This window comes from Oncorhynchus gorbuscha, linkage group LG03 (assembly GCF_021184085.1).
Source record: "Oncorhynchus gorbuscha isolate QuinsamMale2020 ecotype Even-year linkage group LG03, OgorEven_v1.0, whole genome shotgun sequence".
In the NCBI taxonomy this organism is placed as follows: Eukaryota; Metazoa; Chordata; class Actinopteri; order Salmoniformes; family Salmonidae; genus Oncorhynchus; species Oncorhynchus gorbuscha.
The window spans coordinates 5,134,940-5,154,939 of NC_060175.1; the positions used below are offsets into that span (position 1 = coordinate 5,134,940).

At 49.0% G+C, this 20,000-nt stretch overlaps 1 protein-coding gene across 1 annotated transcript in view; it reads left to right on the top strand.

The window, feature by feature from the left end:
- Window positions 1-20,000, top strand: part of iars1 (isoleucyl-tRNA synthetase 1) — a 131,559-nt gene that overhangs the window by 46,879 nt on the left and 64,680 nt on the right. The window contains 2 exon segments of the mRNA XM_046338710.1: window positions 14,947-15,020; window positions 17,386-17,580. Coding sequence (XP_046194666.1) covers window positions 14,947-15,020; window positions 17,386-17,580 — 269 coding nt within the window.

The following is a 20,000-nucleotide window of genomic DNA, read 5'->3' on the forward strand; positions in this document are numbered from 1 at the left end:
ATGGAGGAGAGGAGATGGAGGAGAGGAGATGGAGATGAGATGGAGGAGAGGAGATGGAGGATGGAGGAGAGGAGAGGGAGAGATGGAGGAGAGGAGAGGGAGAGATGGAGGAGAGGAGAGGGAGAGATGGAGGAGAGGAGAGAGAGATGGAGGAGAGGAGAGAGAGAGATGGAGGAGAGGAGAGAGAGAGATGGAGAGAGAGAGAGAGAGATGGAGGAGAGGAGAGAGAGAGATGGAGGAGAGGAGAGGAGAGATGGAGGAGAGGAGAGAGAGAGATGGAGGAGAGGAGAGAGAGAGATGGAGGAGAGAGAGAGATGGAGGAGAGAGAGATGGAGGAGAGAGAGAGATGGAGGAGAGGAGAGAGAGAGATGGAGGAGAGGAGAGAGAGAGATGGAGGGAGGGAGAGGAGAGAGATGGAGGGAGGGAGAGGAGAGAGATGGAGGGAGGGAGAGGAGAGAGATGGATGGAGGGAGAGGAGAGAGATGGATGGAGGGAGAGGAGAGAGATGGATGGAGAGAGAGGAGGAGAGAGATGGAGGAGAGAAGAGGAGAGATGGATAGAGGGAGAGGAGAGAGATGGAGGAGAGAAGAGGAGAGATGGATAGAGGGAGAGGAGAGAGATGGAGGGAGAGGAGAGAGATGGAGGGAGAGGAGAGAGATGGAGGGGGAGGAGAGATGGAGGGAGGCGGAGCAGAGAGGAGAGATCCATAGAATCAAACCACTTCTGGGAGAATTGGAATAAATTAAACCCGTTAACCACAGGTTCTGTCAGACCTGGGCTCTGACCGTTAACCACAGGTTCTGTCAGACCTGGGCCCTAACCGTTAACCACAGGTTCCGTCAGACCTGGGCCCTAACCGTTAACCACAGGTTCTGTCAGACCTGGTCTCTGACCGTTAACCACAGGTTCTGTCAGACCAGGGCTCTGACCGTTAAACTTAGAAAAACAAATATAATGATATTCAAAAAATGGTCCGGAAATCAGGATGACAAATATAAATTATATTTGGACACAGTTCTATTAGAACACACCAGAAACTACACATATCTAAGACTAAATATCAGCAACACAGGTAGCTTTCACATGGCTGTGAACGAACTGAGAGACAAAGCAAGAAGAGCATTCTATGCCATTAAAAGGAACATGAAAATCTGGCTCAAAATGTTCCAATCAGTTCTAGAACCAGTTGCTCTATATGGCAGTGAAGTATTGGGTCCAATCTCTAATAATGAATTTACCAAATGGGACAAACATCCAATCGAAATACTGCATGCAGAGTTTTGCAAGACTGTATCGCAAGGGCAAAGGAAAAACTCAAAATTAATTATTCTGTAGAGCAGAATGGGGCCAATACCCTCTTCCTCGTTCGAATAGAAAAAAAGAGACATCAAATTTTACAACCATCTAAGAACAAGTGACCCCAAAACATTCCATTACACAGCTCTGCAATGCCAAGAGCCAGTTCACCAACCCAAACCCCATAGAGCCTCAAAACAGCACTCAGAAAATCTGGCCCAAATCATCACAAAACAAAAATAAAAAATATATCACCTATTGGAAAGACTACAATTTGTCTCTAAAATTTGTCTCTAAACAGACAGTCTGCCACCAAGTACTATCTGACCACTGTGACTGATAGAAAACTGAGGAAAATATTGACTAGGTACAGACTCAGTGAGCACAGTCTGGCTATAGAGACCGGTCGTCACAGACCAACCTGGCTGCCCAGAGAGGACAGTCTGGCTGTAGAGACTGGTCGTCACAGACAAACCTAGAGAGGACAGTCTGGCTATAGAGACCGGTCGTCACAGACAAACCTGGCTGCCCAGAGAGGACAGTCTGGCTATAGAGACCGGTCGTCACAGACAAACCTGGCTGCCCATAGAGGACAGTCTGGCTGTAGAGACCGGTCGTCACAGACAAACCTAGAGAGGACAGTCTGGCTATAGAGACCGGTCGTCACAGACAAACCTGGCTGCCCAGAGAGGACAGTCTGGCTATAGAGACCAGTCGTCACAGACAAACCTGGCTGCCCAGAGAGGACAGTCTGGCTGCCCAGAGAGGACAGTCTGGCTGCCCAGAGAGGACAGTCTGGCTGCCCATAGAGGACAGTCTGGCTGCCCAGAGAGGACAGTCTGGCTGCCCAGAGAGGTCAGTCTGGCTATAGAGACCGGTCGTCACAGACAAACCTGGCTGTCCAGAGAGGACAGTCTGGCTATAGAGACCAGTCGTCACAGACAAACCTGGCTGCCCAGAGAGGACAGTCTGGCTGCCCAGAGAGGACAGTCTGGCTATAGAGACCGGTCATCACAGACAAACCTGGCTGCCCAGAGAGGACAGTCTGGCTATAGAGACCGGTCATCACAGACAAACCTGGCTGGCTCCAGAGAGGACAGTCTGGCTATAGAGACCGGTCATCACAGACAAACCTGGCTGCCCAGAGAGGACAGTCTGGCTATAGAGACCGGTCGTCACAGACAAACCTGGCTGCCCAGAGAGGACAGTCTGGCTATAGAGACCGGTCGTCACAGACAAACCTGGCTGCCCAGAGAGGACAGTCTGGCTATAGAGACCGGTCGTCACAGACAAACCTGGCTGCCCAGAGAGGACAGTCTGGCTATAGAGACCGGTCGTCACAGACAAACCCAGAGAGGACAGTCTGGCTATAGAGACCGGTCGTCACAGACAAACCTGGCTGCTCAGAGAGGACAGGCTGTGCTCACTCTGCTCCAGGGGAGAGGAAGAGACAGAGCTGCATTTCCTATTATTACTTTGACAAATACTCAGACCTAAGAGAGTATTTCTTTCCCAAAATTATAATTCAATACAAAGAATTTGAAACTATAAAAGATGAAGAATAAATCAAATATTTATTGGGTGAAAAGACCAAATGTACAATTTTAGCAGCCAAATGTGTCCTGCCACAACCTGAGGGACAGCCAGTGAAAAGTGTAATGTAATGTCGATAATATTTCCCATTTTGTTTTGTCTTTCATACCAGGTCATGTGTCTTCTCAGTCATGTTGACACTGGTCCACTACCAGGTCATGTGTCTTCTCAGTCATGTTGACACTGGTCTACTACCAGGTCATGTGTCTTCTCTGGTCTACTACCAGGTCATGTGTCTTCTCAGTCATGTTGACACTGGTCTACTACCAGGTCATGTGTCTTCTCAGTCATGTTGACACTGGTCTACTACCAGGTCATGTGTCTTCTCAGTCATGTTGACACTGGTCTACTACCAGGTCATGTGTCTTCTCTGTCATGTTGACACTGGTCTACTACCAGGTCATGTGTCTTCTCTGTCATGTTGACACTGGTCTACTACCAGGTCATGTGTCTTCTCTGTCATGTTGACACTGGTCTACTACCAGGTCATGTGTCTTCTCTGTCATGTTGACACTGGTCTACTACCAGGTCATGTGTCTTCTCAGTCATGTTGACACTGGTCTACTACCAGGTCATGTGTCTTCTCAGTCATGTTGACACTGGTCTACTACCAGGTCATGTGTCTTCTCAGTCATGTTGACACTGGTCTACTACCAGGTCATGTGTCTTCTCAGTCATGTTGACACTGGTCTACTACCAGGTCATGTGTCTTCTCTGTCATGTTGACACTGGTCTACTACCAGGTCATGTGTCTTCTCAGTCATGTTGACACTGGTCTACTACCAGGTCATGTGTCTTCTCTGTCATGTTGACACTGGTCTACTACCAGGTCATGTGTCTTCTCAGTCATGTTGACACTGGTCTACTACCAGGTCATGTGTCTTCTCAGTCATGTTGACACTGGTCTACTACCAGGTCATGTGTCTTCTCTGTCATGTTGACACTGGTCTACTACCAGGTCATGTGTCTTCTCAGTCATGTTGACACTGGTCTACTACCAGGTCATGTGTCTTCTCTGTCATGTTGACACTGGTCTACTACCAGGTCATGTGTCTTCTCAGTCATGTTGACACTGGTCTACTACCAGGTCATGTGTCTTCTCAGTCATGTTGACACTGGTCTACTACCAGGTCATGTGTCTTCTCTGTCATGTTGACACTGGTCTACTACCAGGTCATGTGTCTTCTCTGTCATGTTGACACTGGTCCACTACCAGGTCATGTGTCTTCTCAGTCATGTTGACACTGGTCCACTACCAGGTCATGTGTCTTCTCAGTCATGTTGACACTGGTCCACTACCAGGTCATGTGTCTTCTCAGTCATGTTGACACTGGTCTACTACCAGGTCATGTGTCTTCTCAGTCATGTTGACACTGGTCTACTACCAGGTCATGTGTCTTCTCAGTCATGTTGACACTGGTCTACTACCAGGTCATGTGTCTTCTCAGTCATGTTGACACTGGTCTACTACCAGGTCATGTGTCTTCTCAGTCATGTTGACACTGGTCTACTACCAGGTCATGTGTCTTCTCAGTCATGTTGACACTGGTCTACTACCAGGTCATGTGTCTTCTCAGTCATGTTGACACTGGTCTACTACCAGGTCATGTGTCTTCTCAGTCATGTTGACACTGGTCTACTACCAGGTCATGTGTCTTCTCAGTCATGTTGACACTGGTCCACTACCAGGTCATGTGTCTTCTCAGTCATGTTGACACTGGTCTACTACCAGGTCATGTGTCTTCTCAGTCATGAGCTTGACACTGTCTACTACCAGGTCATGTGTCTTCTCAGTCATGTTGACAGCCTGGTCTACTACCAGGTCATGTGTCTTCTCAGTCATCTGTCTGACACTGGTCTACTACCATCTGTCATGTGTCTTCTCAGTCATGTTGACACTGGTCTGTCTAGCCAGGTCATCTGTCTTCTCAGTCATGTTGACACTGGTCTACTACCAGGTCATGTGTCTTCTCAATCATCTGTCTGACACTGGTCTACTACCATCTGTCATGCCAGTCTTCTCAGTCATCTGTCTGACACTGGTCTACTACCATCTGTCATGTGTCTTCTCAGTCATGTTGACACTGGTCCACTACCAGGTCATGTGTCTTCTCAGTCATGTTGACACTGGTCTACTACCAGGTCATGTGTCTTCTCAGTCATGTTGACACTGGTCTACTACCAGGTCATGCCAGTCTTCTTTATTCATCTGTCTGACATCTGGTCTATTAACCATCATGTGTCTTCTCAGCCATGAGCTTGACACTGGTCTACTACCAGGTCATGTGTCTTCTCAGTCATGTTGACACTGGTCCACTACCAGGTCATGTGTCTTCTCAGTCATGTTGACACTGGTCTACTACCAGGTCATGTGTCTTCTCTGGTCTACTACCAGGTCATCGTGTCTTCTCAGTCATGTTGACACTGGTCCACTACCAGGTCATGTGTCTTCTCAGTCATGTCTGACACTGGTCTACTACCAGGTCATGTGTCTTCTCAGTCATGTTGACACTGGTCTATTACCAGGTCATGTGTCTTCTCAGTCATGTTGACACTGGTCTACTACCAGGTCATGTGTCTTCTCAGTCATGTTGACACTGGTCTACTACCAGGCCATGTGTCTTCTCAGTCATGTTGACACTGGTCTACTACCATCTGTCATGTGTCTTCTCAGTCATGTTGACACTGGTCTACTACCATCTGTCATGTGTCTTCTCTGTCATGTTGACACTGGTCTACTACCAGGTCATGTGTCTTCTCTGTCATGTTGACACTGGTCTACTACCATCTGTCATGTGTCTTCTCTGTCATGTTGACACTGGTCTGCCACTACCAGGTCATGTGTCTTCTCTGTCATGTCTGTCTGCAGCTGGTCTACTACCATCTGTCATGTGTCTTCTCAGTCATCTGTCTGACACTGGTCTACTACCATCTGTGTCTTCTCAGTCATGAACCAGATGGAGGGAGCCAGAGCTTTAGGAACCATCTGTCTGGAGGGAGGCAGAGCTTTAGGAAGGGATCTGGAGGGGAGCTGACAGGAGAGGGAGGGAGGCGGAGAGAAAAGGAGAGAGATGGAGAGGAGAAAAATGGATGGAGGCGAGAGATCTGAGCCAGATGGATGGACCATCTGTCTGCCATCTAGCCGGGAACTCATTAACCATCTTTGTCTCCCTCTCAGCTCTATTAACCATCTGTCCCATCTCCAGCGTTCCATCTCCCTCAGCTCTCTGTCTGCCACACACACTGTATTAACCATCTATCTGGGCCAACTACCATTTTGTTTGGAATCTGTCTGAGCAGAATTTACAGACACCTGTCTGCCAGCCAGCCTTGAGCTTTATTAACCATCTGTCTGCCAGCCTTGAGCTTTATTAACCATCTGTCTGGCAGCTAGCCCATCTGTCTGCCAGCTTTATTAACCATCTGTCTGCCAGCTAGCCTTGAGCTTTATTAACCATCTGTCTGCCAGCCTTGAGCTTTATTAATCATCTGTCTGCCAGCCTTGAGCTTTATTAACCATCTGTCTGCCAGCCTTGAGCTTTATTAACCATCTGTCTGCCAGCCTTGAGCTTTATTAACCATCTGTCTGCCAGCCTTGAGCTTTATTAACCATCTGTCTGCCAGCCTTGAGCTTTATTAACCATCTGTCTGCCATCTAGCCTTGAGCTTTATTAATCATCTGTCTGCCAGCTAGCCTTGAGCTTTATTAACCATCTGTCAGCCAGCCTTGAGCTTTATTAACCATCTGTCTGCCAGCCTTGAGCTTTATTAATCATCTGTCTGCCAGCCTTGAGCTTTATTAACCATCTGTCTGCCATCCTTGAGCTTTATTAACCATCTGTCTGCCATCTAGCCTTGAGCTTTATTAACCATCTGTCTGGCAGCTAGCCTTGAGCTTTATTAACCATCTGTCTGCCAGCCTTGAGCTTTATTAACCATCTGTCTGCCATCTAGCCTTGAGCTTTATTAACCATCTGTCTGCCATCTAGCCTTGAGCTTTATTAACCATCTGTCTGCCATCTAGCCTTGAGCTTTATTAACCATCTGTCTGCCATCCTTGAGCTTTATTAACCATCTGTCTGCCAGCTAGCCTTGAGCTTTATTAACCATCTGTCTGCCAGCTTTGAGCTTTATTAATCATCTGTCTGCCAGCCTTGAGCTTTATTAACCATCTGTCTGCCAGCCTTGAGCTTTATTAACCATCTGTCTGCCAGCCTTGAGCTTTATTAATCATCTGTCTGCCAGCCTTGAGCTTTATTAATCATCTGTCTGCCAGCCTTGAGCTTTATTAACCATCTGTCTGCCAGCCTTGAGCTTTATTAACCATCTGTCTGCCAGCCTTGAGCTTTATTAACCATCTGTCTGCCATCTAGCCTTGAGCTTTATTAATCATCTGTCTGCCAGCTAGCCTTGAGCTTTATTAACCATCTGTCTGCCAGCCATGAGCTTTATTAACCATCTGTCTGCCAGCCTTGAGCTTTATTAATCATCTGTCTGCCAGCCTTGAGCTTTATTAACCATCTGTCTGCCATCCTTGAGCTTTATTAACCATCTGTCTGCCATCTAGTCCCAGCTTGAGCTTTATTAACCATCTGTCTGCAGCTAGCCTTGAGCTTTATTAACCATCTGTCTGCCAGCCTTGAGCTTTATTAACCATCTGTCTGCCATCCTTGAGCTTTATTAATCATCTGTCTGCCATCTAGCCTTGAGCTTTATTAACCATCTGTCTGCCATCTAGCCTTGAGCTTTATTAACCATCTGTCTGGCAGCTAGCCTTGAGCTTTATTAACCATCTGTCTGGCAGCTAGCCTTGAGCTTTATTAACCATCTGTCTGCCATCTAGCCTTGAGCTTTATTAACCATCTGTCTGCCATCTTGCCTTGAGCTTTATTAACCATCTGTCTGCCATCCTTGAGCTTTATTAACCATCTGTCTGCCATCTAGCCTTGAGCTTTATTAACCATCTGTCTGCCATCTAGCCTTGAGCTTTATTAATCATCTGTCTGCCATCCTTGAGCTTTATTAATCATCTGTCTGCCATCCTTGAGCTTTATTAACCATCTGTCTGCCATCTAGCCTTGAGCTTTATTAACCATCTGTCTGCCATCTAGCCTTGAGCTTTATTAACCATCTGTCTGCCAGCCTTGAGCTTTATTAACCATCTGTCTGCCATCTAGCCTTGAGCTTTATTAACCATCTGTCTGTCTGCCAGCCTTGAGCTTTATTAACCATCTGTCTGCCAGCCTTGAGCTTTATTAACCATCTGTCTGCCATCTAGCCTTGAGCTTTATTAACCATCTGTCTGCCATCTAGCCTTGAGCTTTATTAACCATCTGTCTGCCAGCCTTGACCTTTATTAACCATCTGTCTGCCAGCTAGCTCAGAGTTTTAATCATCTGTCTGCCAGCTGGGAATCGGTCAAATCAAAGTTTATTTGTCTTGTGCACAGAATATTCCTCATGGAATGCCGTGTCACCGTGGCAACGGTGGTGCTGTAGGCGGCCAGCTAAATGAGCCCCAAGGTTGCCTTTTTAATACATCTTATTCATTCTCTCCATTTAAATTCCATGACTGTTTTCTCATTCGCTGGGAACGTTTGATATGTCCGGCATGCTTTTTCTGATATCCAGTCTACTGCGTACCTCCTTTCAAAAATAGACATTTTCGTGTGTAACTCATTAACCCTTGACTCGTGGGAATTTACCTATATGGATAGAGATACAATGACATTTTTTTTATAAAATAAGAAATATTGTTAACAAATTAAAATGGGACAAGTTTGGAGATTTATGATGTAAATGATTTAGGCCAACGGTCCACCTGACACGGGGTGTTTTGTCTTGTATGACGTCAGCTGTTTTGATTATAATCCTCAACGTCTCATCTTTCTAAATACACGGAGTCGTCTTTAATGTACAGCATCGTCCCTCACTCTGTCAACACTACATTAAGCAGAAGTTGCCCAATCAGCAGGGGGGATGGGGGGGGGGGGGGCTTCTTGTGATGCGCAGTGCGCAAGTTCAGATCGTCAGTCAGTCAAAACCCATATAGAGCTGTGAAGCACAGAGCCTGACCTCTGACCTCATGTATAGAATGTTACTGTACATCCTCTGACCTCATGTATAGCGTGTTACTGTACAGCCACTGATCTCATATATAGCGTGTTACTGTACAGCCACTGACCTCTGACCTCATGTATAGAATGTTACTGTACAGCCACTGACCTCTGACCTCATGTATAGCATGTTACTGTACAGCCACTGATCTCATATATAGCGTGTTACTGTACAGCCACTGACCTCTGACCTCATGTATAGAATGTTACTGTACAGCCACTGACCTCTGACCTCATGTATAGCATGTTACTGTACAGCCACTGATCTCATATATAGCGTGTTACTGTACAGCCACTGACCTCTGACCTCATATATAGCGTGTTACTGTACGGCTACTGACCTCTGACCTCATGTATAGCATGTCAGCATGGACCCTGTAGAACGTTTCCAAAACCTTGTAAAATTCCCTGAATAATTCAGGCTGTTCTGGGGACAAAGGGGGCGGTCTGACCCAGCACTAGATGTGTGTACCTAATGAACTGTCCGGTGATGTGCAGTTCGAGCCCAAACGATTCAATCTTTTTGAACGACACTCTATTGACTCGAGAGTCACGATCGGTTTTTCTGAGTGGGTCGTTTATTTCAGTCCTTGGTTTGACCTGATAGTGAGTCCTACAGCAGGATTGATACACGCTCCTCTGGCTCAGCGGCTCCAGAGCCCACGTGCTCCGACCAACTCCTGTCTGTCATACATACCACCCCCACCACAGAGCCCACCCCCACCACAGAGCCCACCCCCACCACAGAGCCCACCCCACCACCACAGAGCCCACCCCCACCACAGAGCCCACCCCACCACCACAGAGCCCACCCCCACCACAGAGCCCACCACCACCACAGAGCCCACCCCCACCACAGAGCCCACCACCACCACAGAGCCCACCACAGAGCCCACCCCCACCACAGAGCCCACCCCCACCACAGAACCCACCATCACAGAGCCCACCAGAGACCACCACCACAGAACCCACCACCACCACAGAGCCCACCCCCACCACAGACCACTACAGAGCCCACCGCCACCACAGACCACCACAGAGCCCACCACAGACCACCACAGAGCCCACCACAGAGACTACCACAGAGACTACCACAGAGCCCACCACCACCACAGAGACTACCACAGAGCCCACCACCACCACAGAGACCACCACAGAGCCCACCACCACCACAGAGACTACCACAGAGCCCACCACCACCACAGAGACCACCACCACCACCACCAATACAAAACCCACCACCACAGAGCCCACCACCACCTCAGGGCTCACCACCATCAATACAGAGCCCACCACCACCATACAAAGCCCACCACCACACACCAATACAGAGCCCACCACCAATACAGAGCCCACGCCCACCACCACCACAGAGCCCACCACCACCAACTGTCTGTCATACAGAGCCCACCACCAATACAGAACCCAGAGCCCACCACCACCTCCAGCACCCCACCACCACCAACTGTCTGTCATACAGAGCCCACCAAAACCACAGAGCCCACCACCAGTATAGAGCCCACCACAGAGCCCACCACAGAGCCCACCTCCAGCACATAACCCTCCACCACAGAGCCCACCACCACCAACTGTCTGTCACACAGAGCCCACCACCACCTCCACCACAGAGCCCACCACTACCACAGAGCCCACCACCACCACAGAACCCACCACCACCACAGAGCCCACCACCACCTCCACCACAGAGCCCACCACCACCAACCCACCTGTCTGTCATACAGAGCCCACCACCACCACAGAGCCCACCACCACCACATAACCCACCACCACCAACTGTCTGTCATACAGAGCCCACCACCACCACAGAGCCCACCTCCACCACATAACCCACCACCACCAACTGTCTGTCATACAGAGCCCACCACCAATACAGAACCCACCACAGAGCCCACCACCACCTCCAGCACATAACCCACCACCACCAACTGTCTGTCATACAGAGCCCACCAAAACCACAGAGCCCACCACCAGTATAGAGCCCACCACAGAGCCCACCACAGAGCCCACCTCCAGCACATAACCCACCACCACAGAGCCCACCACCTCCACCACAGAGCCCACCACCACCAACTGTCTGTCATAGAGCCCACCACCACCTCCACCACAGAGCCCACCACTACCACAGAGCCCACCACCACCACAGAGCCCACCACCACCTCCACCACAGAGCCCACCACCACCAACTGTCTGTCATACAGAGCCCACCACCACCACAGAGCCCACCACCACCACATAACCCACCACCACCAACTGTCTGTCACCACCACCACAGAGCCCACCACCACCACAGAGCCCACCTGCACCACATAACCCACCACCACCAACGGTCTGTCATACAGAGCCCACCACCAATACAGAGCCCACCACCAATACAGAGCCCACCACCAATACAGAGCCCACCACCTATACAGAGCCCACCACCAATACAGAGCCCACCACCAATACAGAGCCCACCACCAATACAGAGCCCACCACCAATACAGAGCCCACCACCAATACAGAGCCCACCACCAATACAGAGCCCACCACCAATACAGAGCCCACCACCACCACAGAGCCCACCACCAATATAGAGCCCACCACCAATATAGAGCCCACCACCAATATAGAGCCCACCACCAATATAGAGCCCACCACCAATATAGAGCCCACCACCAATATAGAGCCCACCACCAATATAGAGCCCACCACCACCACAGAGCCCACCACCACCACAGAGCCCACCACCACCACCTCCAGCACATAACCCACCACCACAGAGCCCACCACCTCCACCACAGAGCCCACCACCACCACAGAGCCCACCACCACCACAGAGCCCACCACCACCACAGAGCCCACCACCACCTCCTCCACAGAGCCTACCACCACCTCCACCACAGAGCCCACCACCACTGAGCCCACCACCACCACAGAGCCCACCACCACAGAGCCCACCACCACTGAGCCCACCACCACCACAGAGCCCACCACCACAGAGCCCACCACCACAGCCCACCACTATCTATGGCAAGACTTAAAAATGGCTTCTAGCAATGATCAACAACCAACTTGATGGACCTTGAATCATTTTTAAAAGAACCATGTGCAAATAATTGTACAATTCAGGTGTGGAAAGCTCTTAGAGACTTACCCAGAAACACTCACAGCTCTTAGAGACTTACCCAGAAACACTCACAGCTCTTAGAGACTTACCCAGAAAGACTCACAGCTCTTAGAGACTTACCCAGAAAGACTCACAGCTCTTAGAGACTTACCCAGAAAGACTCACAGCTCTTAGAGACTTACCCAGAAAGACTCACAGCTCTTAGAGACTTACCCAGAAAGACTCACAGCTCTTAGAGACTTACCCAGAAAGACTCACAGCTCTTAGAGACTTACCCAGAAAGACTCACAGCTCTTAGAGACTTACCCAGAAAGACTCAGCTGTAATCGCTCTTAGAGACTTACCCAGAAAGACTCACAGCTCTTAGAGACTTACCCAGAAAGACTCAGCTGTAATCGCTCTTAGAGACTTACCCAGAAAGACTCAGCTGTAATCGCTCTTAGAGACTAACCCAGAAAGACTCACTGCTCTTAGAAATACCCAGAAAGACTCACAGCTCTTAGAATTACCCAGAAAGACTCACAGCTCTTAGAGACTTACCCAGAAAGACTCGCAGCTCTTAGAATTACCCAGAAAGACTCGCAGCTCTTAGAGACTTACCCAGAAAGACTCACAGCTCTTAGAGACTTACCCAGAAAGACTCACATCACTTAGAATTACCCAGAAAGACTCACAGCTCTTAGAATTACCCAGAAAGACTCACAGCTCTTAGAATTACCCAGAAAGACTCACAGCTCTTAGAATTACCCAGAAAGACTCACAGCTCTTAGAATTACCCAGAAAGACTCACAGCTCTTAGAATTACCCAGAAAGACTCACAGCTCTTAGAATTACCCAGAATTACCCAGAAAGACTCGCAGCTCTTAGAGACTTACCCAGAAAGACTCGCAGCTCTTAGAGACTTACCCAGAAAGATTCACAGCTCTTAGAGACTAACCCAGAAAGACTCGCAGCTCTTAGAGACTAACCCAGAAAGACTCACAGCTCTTAGAGACTAACCCAGAAAGACTCACAGCTCTTAGAATTACCCAGAAAGACTCACAGCTCTTAGAATTACCCAGAAAGACTCACAGCTCTTAGAATTACCCAGAAAGACTCACAGCTCTTAGAATTACCCAGAAAGACTCACAGCTGTAATCGCTGCCAAAAGATCATTCTAACATGTATTGACTCATGGGGTTTGAATACTTATGTATATTAGATATTTCTGTCTTTCATTTTCAATAAACTTGTAACAATGTGTAGAAACATGTTTTCCCTTTGTCATTGTGTGTAGATGGTTGAGAAGACAAAAACAATATATTTTTAATCCATTTTAAAAAATTCAGGCTGCAACACAACAACATGTTGTAGTAAGTCCAGGGGTATAAAAAATACTGAAGTGCCTGGCTTCTGAAGGCACTGTAAGGGTAACTGGGGATCTACCACCCCTCTATCAGGTTATTGGGGGGGGGGGCAAATGTAGGCTGTCGTGTGTCCCCCCAATTCACTTTTGATCTCAAATCACCATTTAATAGCTAAATTGTCATTTGAACGCTGAAGGTGCGAGAGAATATTCATATAGTTCTCGTTTGGTTAGCACACAAAACTGACCAGCCTACTGATATGTTAGCTGGAGTTGTTTGGCGTGAAAAATGGCTTCATTGAGATCATTGACTGTCAAAGCAGAGTGACGTGTTTATAGTTCTGAACGAGAGGAAGCATCATTCGTCATCAAAAGATGAGAGGTATTTTCAGAAAAAGGGATAGAAAGTAATTAGTGAACCGGAGATTTTCATAACGTTTGGATCGATATTCTGATTGATACACGCTACATTTTGGGCAGGTTGGGGGGGGGTCCTGCGCACCGATGCACTTAAACATTTGAATAGGGGGCCGGCGGGTATCAGTGAATTGCTACATCCCTAACTGACACACACACACACACACCGACCGTATTTACACACACACACACACCGACCGTGTTTACACACACACACACACACCGACCGTGTTTACACAAACACACACACCGACCGTGTTTACACAAACACACACACACACTGACCGTGTTTACACACACACACACACACCGACCGTGTTTACACACACACACTCACCGACCGTGTTTACACACACACACACACTCACCGACCGTGTTTACACACACACACCGACCGTGTTTACACACACACACACGACCGTGTTTACACACACACACACACACCGACCGTGTTTACACACACACACACACACACACACACACACACACACACACACACACACACACACACACACACACACACACACACACACACACACACACACACACAGTGTTTACACACACACACACACACACACTGACCGTGTTTACACACACACACACACACACTGACCGTGTTTACACACACACACCGACCGTGTTTACACACACACGTGTTTACACACACCGACCGTGTTTACACACACACACACACACACCGACCGTGTTTACACACACACCGACCGTGTTTACACACACACACCGACCGTGTTTACACACACACACACACACCGAGCGTGTTTACACACACACACCGAGCGTGTTTACACACTTACACACACACACCGAGCGTGTTTACACACCATCTTCAGCTGTCTGTCATTTACACGAAGAATGGAATGGAGACTACTGCTCTGTTGCTGACTGTGTGTGTGTGTGTGTGTGTGTGTGTGTGTGTGTGTGTGTGTGTGTGTGTGTGTGTGTGTGTGTGTGTGTGTGTGTGTGTGTGTGTGTGTGTGTGTGTGTGTGTGTGTGTGTGTGTGTGTGTGTGTGTGTGTGTGTGTGTGTGTCCAGGTGGTGTGTGTAGGATCCATGGCTGAGCTGGAGGCGTTGACAGGAGTGAAAGTAACTGATCTGCATCGGGAGAGGTGAGTCACTGATCGTCTGCAGCGATTTTACACACACACGCACACACACACACACACACACACACACACACACACACACACACACACACACAGTGATGGTTGGACGCAACACAGACAAGGTCAGGAACAGAACCAGATCACTAACAGGAGGTCATCCTGGATGAAGGATACACTGTCATTACTCCCTACTGAACCACCCCCTACTGAACCACCCCCTAATGAGCCACCCTCTAATGAGCCACCCTCTAATGAACCACCCTCTAATGAACCACCCTCTAATGAACCACCCTCTAATGAGCCACCCTCTAATGAGCCACCCTCTACTGAACCACCCCCTACTGAACCACCCTCTAATGAACCACCCTCTAATGAACCACCCTCTAATGAACCACCCTATAATGAACCACCCTGTTTAATGAACCACCCCCTAATGAACCACCCTCTAATGAGCCACCCCCTACTGAACCACCCCCTAATGAACCACCCCCTAATGAACCACCCCCTAATGAACCACCCTGTTTAATGAACCACCCCTAATGAACCACCCTCTAATTTACCACCCTGTTTAACAAACCACCCACTAATGAACCACCCTCTTTAATGAACCATCCTCTCATGAACCACCCTCTAATGAACCACCCTGTTTAATGAACCACCCTCTAATTAACCACCCTGTTTAATGAACCACCCTGTTTAATGAACCACCCTGTTTAATGAACCACCCTCTAATGAGCCACCCTGTTTAATGAACCACCCTGTTTAATGAACCACCCTCTAATGAACCACCCTGTTTAATGAACCACCCTCTAATGAACCACCCTGTTTAATGAACCACCCTCTAATGAACCACCCCTAATGAACCACCCTCTAATGAACCACCCCTAATGAACCACCCCCTAATGAACCACCCCCTAATGAACCACCCTCTAATGAAACACCCTCTAATGAACCACCCTGTTTAATGAACCACCCTCTAATGAACCACCCTGTTTAATGAACCACCCTGTTTAATGAACCACCCTCTAATGAACCACCCTCTAATGAACCACCCCTAATGAACCACCCCCTAATGAACCACCCTCTAATGAACCACCCCCTAATGAACCACCCCCTAATGAACCACCCCCTAATGAACCACCCCCTAATGAACCACCCTCATTTAATGCTATCATTGAGCCATCCTCTTTCCATTGTTTTGTGTGACAATAAATATGAATCAAATCTATCCGCACCAAGACTCCATGCTCATCGTTCTATATTTAATGTTCACAACCTCCTCCTGGCGGCAGGGTAGCCTAGTGGTTAGAGTGTAGAGGCGGCAGGGTAGCCTAGTGGTTAGAGTGTAGAGGCGGCAGGGTAGCCTAGTGGTTAGAGTGTAGAGGCGGCAGGGTAGCCTAGTGGTTAGAGTGTAGAGGCGGCAGGGTAGCCTAGTGGTTAGAGTGTAGAGGCGGCAGGGTAGCCTAGTGGTTAGAGTGTAGAGGCGGCAGGGTAGCCTAGTGGTTAGAGTGTAGAGGCGGCAGGGTAGCCTAGTGGTTAGAGTGTAGAGGCGGCAGGGTAGCCTAGTGGTTAGAGTGTAGAGGCGGCAGGGTAGCCTAGTGGTTAGAGTGTAGAGGCGGCAGGGTAGCCTAGTGGTTAGAGTGTAGAGGCGGCAGGGTAGCCTAGTGGTTAGTGTAGAGGCGGCAGGGTAGCATAGTGGTCAGGGTAGCCTAGTGGTTAGAGCGTTGGACTAATAACCGGAAGGTTGCAAGTTCAAATCCCCGAGCTGATAAGGTACAAATCTGTCGTTCTGCCCCTGAACAGGCAGTTAACCCACTGTTCCTAGACCAGTTAACCCACTGTTCCTAGGCAGTCATTGAAAATAAGAATTTGTTCTTAAATAAAGGTTAAATAAAATCCATGTTCTGTCTCTTTCCCTCACCCCTCTCTCTCTCTCTCCCTCGCTCGCTCTCTCTCTCTCTGCCTCTCTCTCTCTCTGCCTCTCTCTCTCTCTGCCTCTCTCTCTCTCTGCCTCTCTCTCTCTCTGCCTCTCTCTCGCTCGCTTGCTCTCTCTTTCTGCCTCGCTCGCTCCCTCTCTCTCTCTCTCTCTCTCTCTCTCTCTCTCTCTCTCTCTGCTCTCTCTCTCGCTCTCTCTCTCGCTCTCTCTCTCTCCTCTCTCTCTCGCTCTCTCTCTCGCTCTCTCTCTCTGCCTCTCTCTCTCGCTCTCTCTCTCTCTCTCTGCCTCTCTCTCTCGCTCTCTCTCTCTGCCTCTCTCGCTCTCTCTCTCTCTCGCTCTCTCTCTCTCGCTCTCTCTCTGCCTCTCCTCCCTCTCTCTGTCTCTCCCTCTCTCCCTCTCTCCCTCTCTCTCCCTGCCTCTATCCTTCCATAGCATTGACCAGTTGACTATCCCGTCCCGCTGTGGTAAAGGCGTGTTGCGCAGGGTCAGTGAGGTGTTTGACTGCTGGTTTGAGTCGGGCAGCATGCCCTACGCCCAGGCCCACTACCCCTTTGAGAACAGGAAGGAGTTCGAAGACACCTTCCCCGCTGACTTCATTGCTGAGGGCATCGACCAGACCAGAGGATGGTAAGACCTTGTTAGCCTGCTGAGCTAAAGTATCAAGCCACTGTTAGCCTGCTGAGCTAAGGTATTAAGCCACTGTTAGCCTGCTGAGCTGAAGTATCAAGACACTGTTAGCCTGCTGAGCTAAGGTATCAAGACACTGTTAGCCTGCTGAGCTGAAGTATCAAGACACTGTTAGCCTGCTGAGCTAAGGTATCAAGACACTGTTAGCCTGCTGAGCTGAAGTATCAAGACACTGTTAGCCTGCTGAGCTAAGGTATCAAGACACTGTTAGCCTGCTGAGCTAAGGTATCAAGACACTGTTAGCCTGCTGAGCTGAAGTATCAAGACACTGTTAGCCTGCTGAGCTAAGGTATCAAGACACTGTTAGCCTGCTGAGCTAAGGTATCAAGACACTGTTAGCCTGCTGAGCTAAGGTATCAAGACACTGTTAGCCTGCTGAGCTAAGGTATCAAGACACTGTTAGCCTGCTGAGCTAAAGTATCAAGCCACTGTTAGCCTGCTGAGCTAAGGTATCAAGACACTGTTAGCCTGCTGAGCTAAGGTATCAAGACACTGTTAGCCTGCTGAGCTAAAGTATCAAGCCACTGTTAGCCTGCTGAGCTAAAGTATCAAGACACTGTTAGCCTGCTGAGCTAAGGTATCAAGACACTGTTAGCCTGCTGAGCTAAGGTATCAAGACACTGTTAGCCTGCTGAGCTAAGGTATCAAGACACTGTTAGCCTGCTGAGCTAAGGTATCAAGACACTGTTAGCCTGCTGAGCTAAGGTATCAAGACACTGTTAGCCTGCTGAGCTAAGGTATCAAGCCACTGTTAGCCTGCTGAGCTAAGGTATCAAGACACTGTTAGCCTGCTGAGCTAAGGTATCAAGACACTGTTAGCCTGCTGAGCTAAGGTATCAAGACACTGTTAGCCTGCTGAGCTAAGGTATCAAGACACTGTTAGCCTGCTGAGCTAAGGTATCAAGACACTGTTAGCCTGCTGAGCTAAGGTACAGGGTTAGCCCTCCAGACTAATGTGATGGTTCCCTGTTCCCTAATGTGATGGTTCCCTGTTCCCCTCTAGGTTCTACACCCTCCTGGTGTTGTCCTAATGTGATGGTTCCCTGTTCCCCTCTAGGTTCTACACCCTCCTGGTGTTGTCCTAATGTGATGGTTCCCTGTTCCCCTCTAGGTTCTACACCCTCCTGGTGTTGTCCTACTGTGATGGTTCCCTGTTCCCCTCTAGGTTCTACACCCTCCTGGTGTTGTCCTAATGTGATGGTTCCCTGTTCCCCTCTAGGTTCTACACCCTCCTGGTGTTGTCCTAATGTGATGGTTCCCTGTTCCCCTCCTGGTGTTGTCCTAATGTGATGGTTCCCTGTTCCCCTCCTGGTGTTGTCCTACTGTGATGGTTCCCTGTTCCCTAATGTGATGGTTCCCTGTTCCCCTCTAGGTTCTACACCCTCCTGGTGTTGTCCTAATGTGATGGTTCCCTGTTCCCCTCTAGGTTCTACACACTCCTGGTGTTGTCCTAATGTGATGGTTCCCTGTTCCCTAATGTGATGGTTCCCTGTTCCCCTCTAGGTTCTACACCCTCCTGGTGTTGTCCTAATGTGATGGTTCCCTGTTCCCCTCTAGGTTCTACACCCTCCTGGTGTTGTCCTAATGTGATGGTTCCCTGTTCCCTAATGTGATGGTTCCCTGTTCCCCTCTAGGTTCTACACCCTCCTGGTGTTGTCCTAATGTGATGGTTCCCTGTTCCCCTCTAGGTTCTACAACCTCCTGGTGTTGTCCTAATGTGATGGTTCCCTGTTCCCTAATGTGATGGTTCCCTGTTCCCCTCTAGGTTCTACACCCTCCTGGTGTTGTCCTAATGTGATGGTTCCCAGTTCCCCTCTAGGTTCTACACCCTCCTGGTGTTGTCCTAATGTGATGGTTCCCTGTTCCCCTCTAGGTTCTACACCCTCCTGGTGTTGTCATAATGTGATGGTTCCCTGTTCCCCTCCTGGTGTTGTCCTAATGTGATGGTTCCCTGTTCCCCTCCTGGTGTTGTCCTAATGTGATGGTTCCCTGTTCCCTAATGTGATGGTTCCCTGTTCCCCTCTAGGTTCTACACCCTCCTAATGTGATGGTTCCCTGTTCCCCTCTAGGTTCTACACCCTCCTAATGTGATGGTTCCCTGTTCCCCTCTAGGTTCTACACCCTCCTGGTGTTGTCCTAATGTGATGGTTCCCTGTTCCCCTCTAGGTTCTACACCCTGCTGGTGTTGTCCTAATGTGATGGTTCCCTGTTCCCCTCTAGGTTCTACACCCTCCTAATGTGATGGTTCCCTGTTCCCCTCTAGGTTCTACACCCTCCTAATGTGATGGTTCCCTGTTCCCCTCTAGGTTCTACACCCTCCTGGTGTTGTCCTAATGTGATGGTTCCCTGTTCCCTAATGT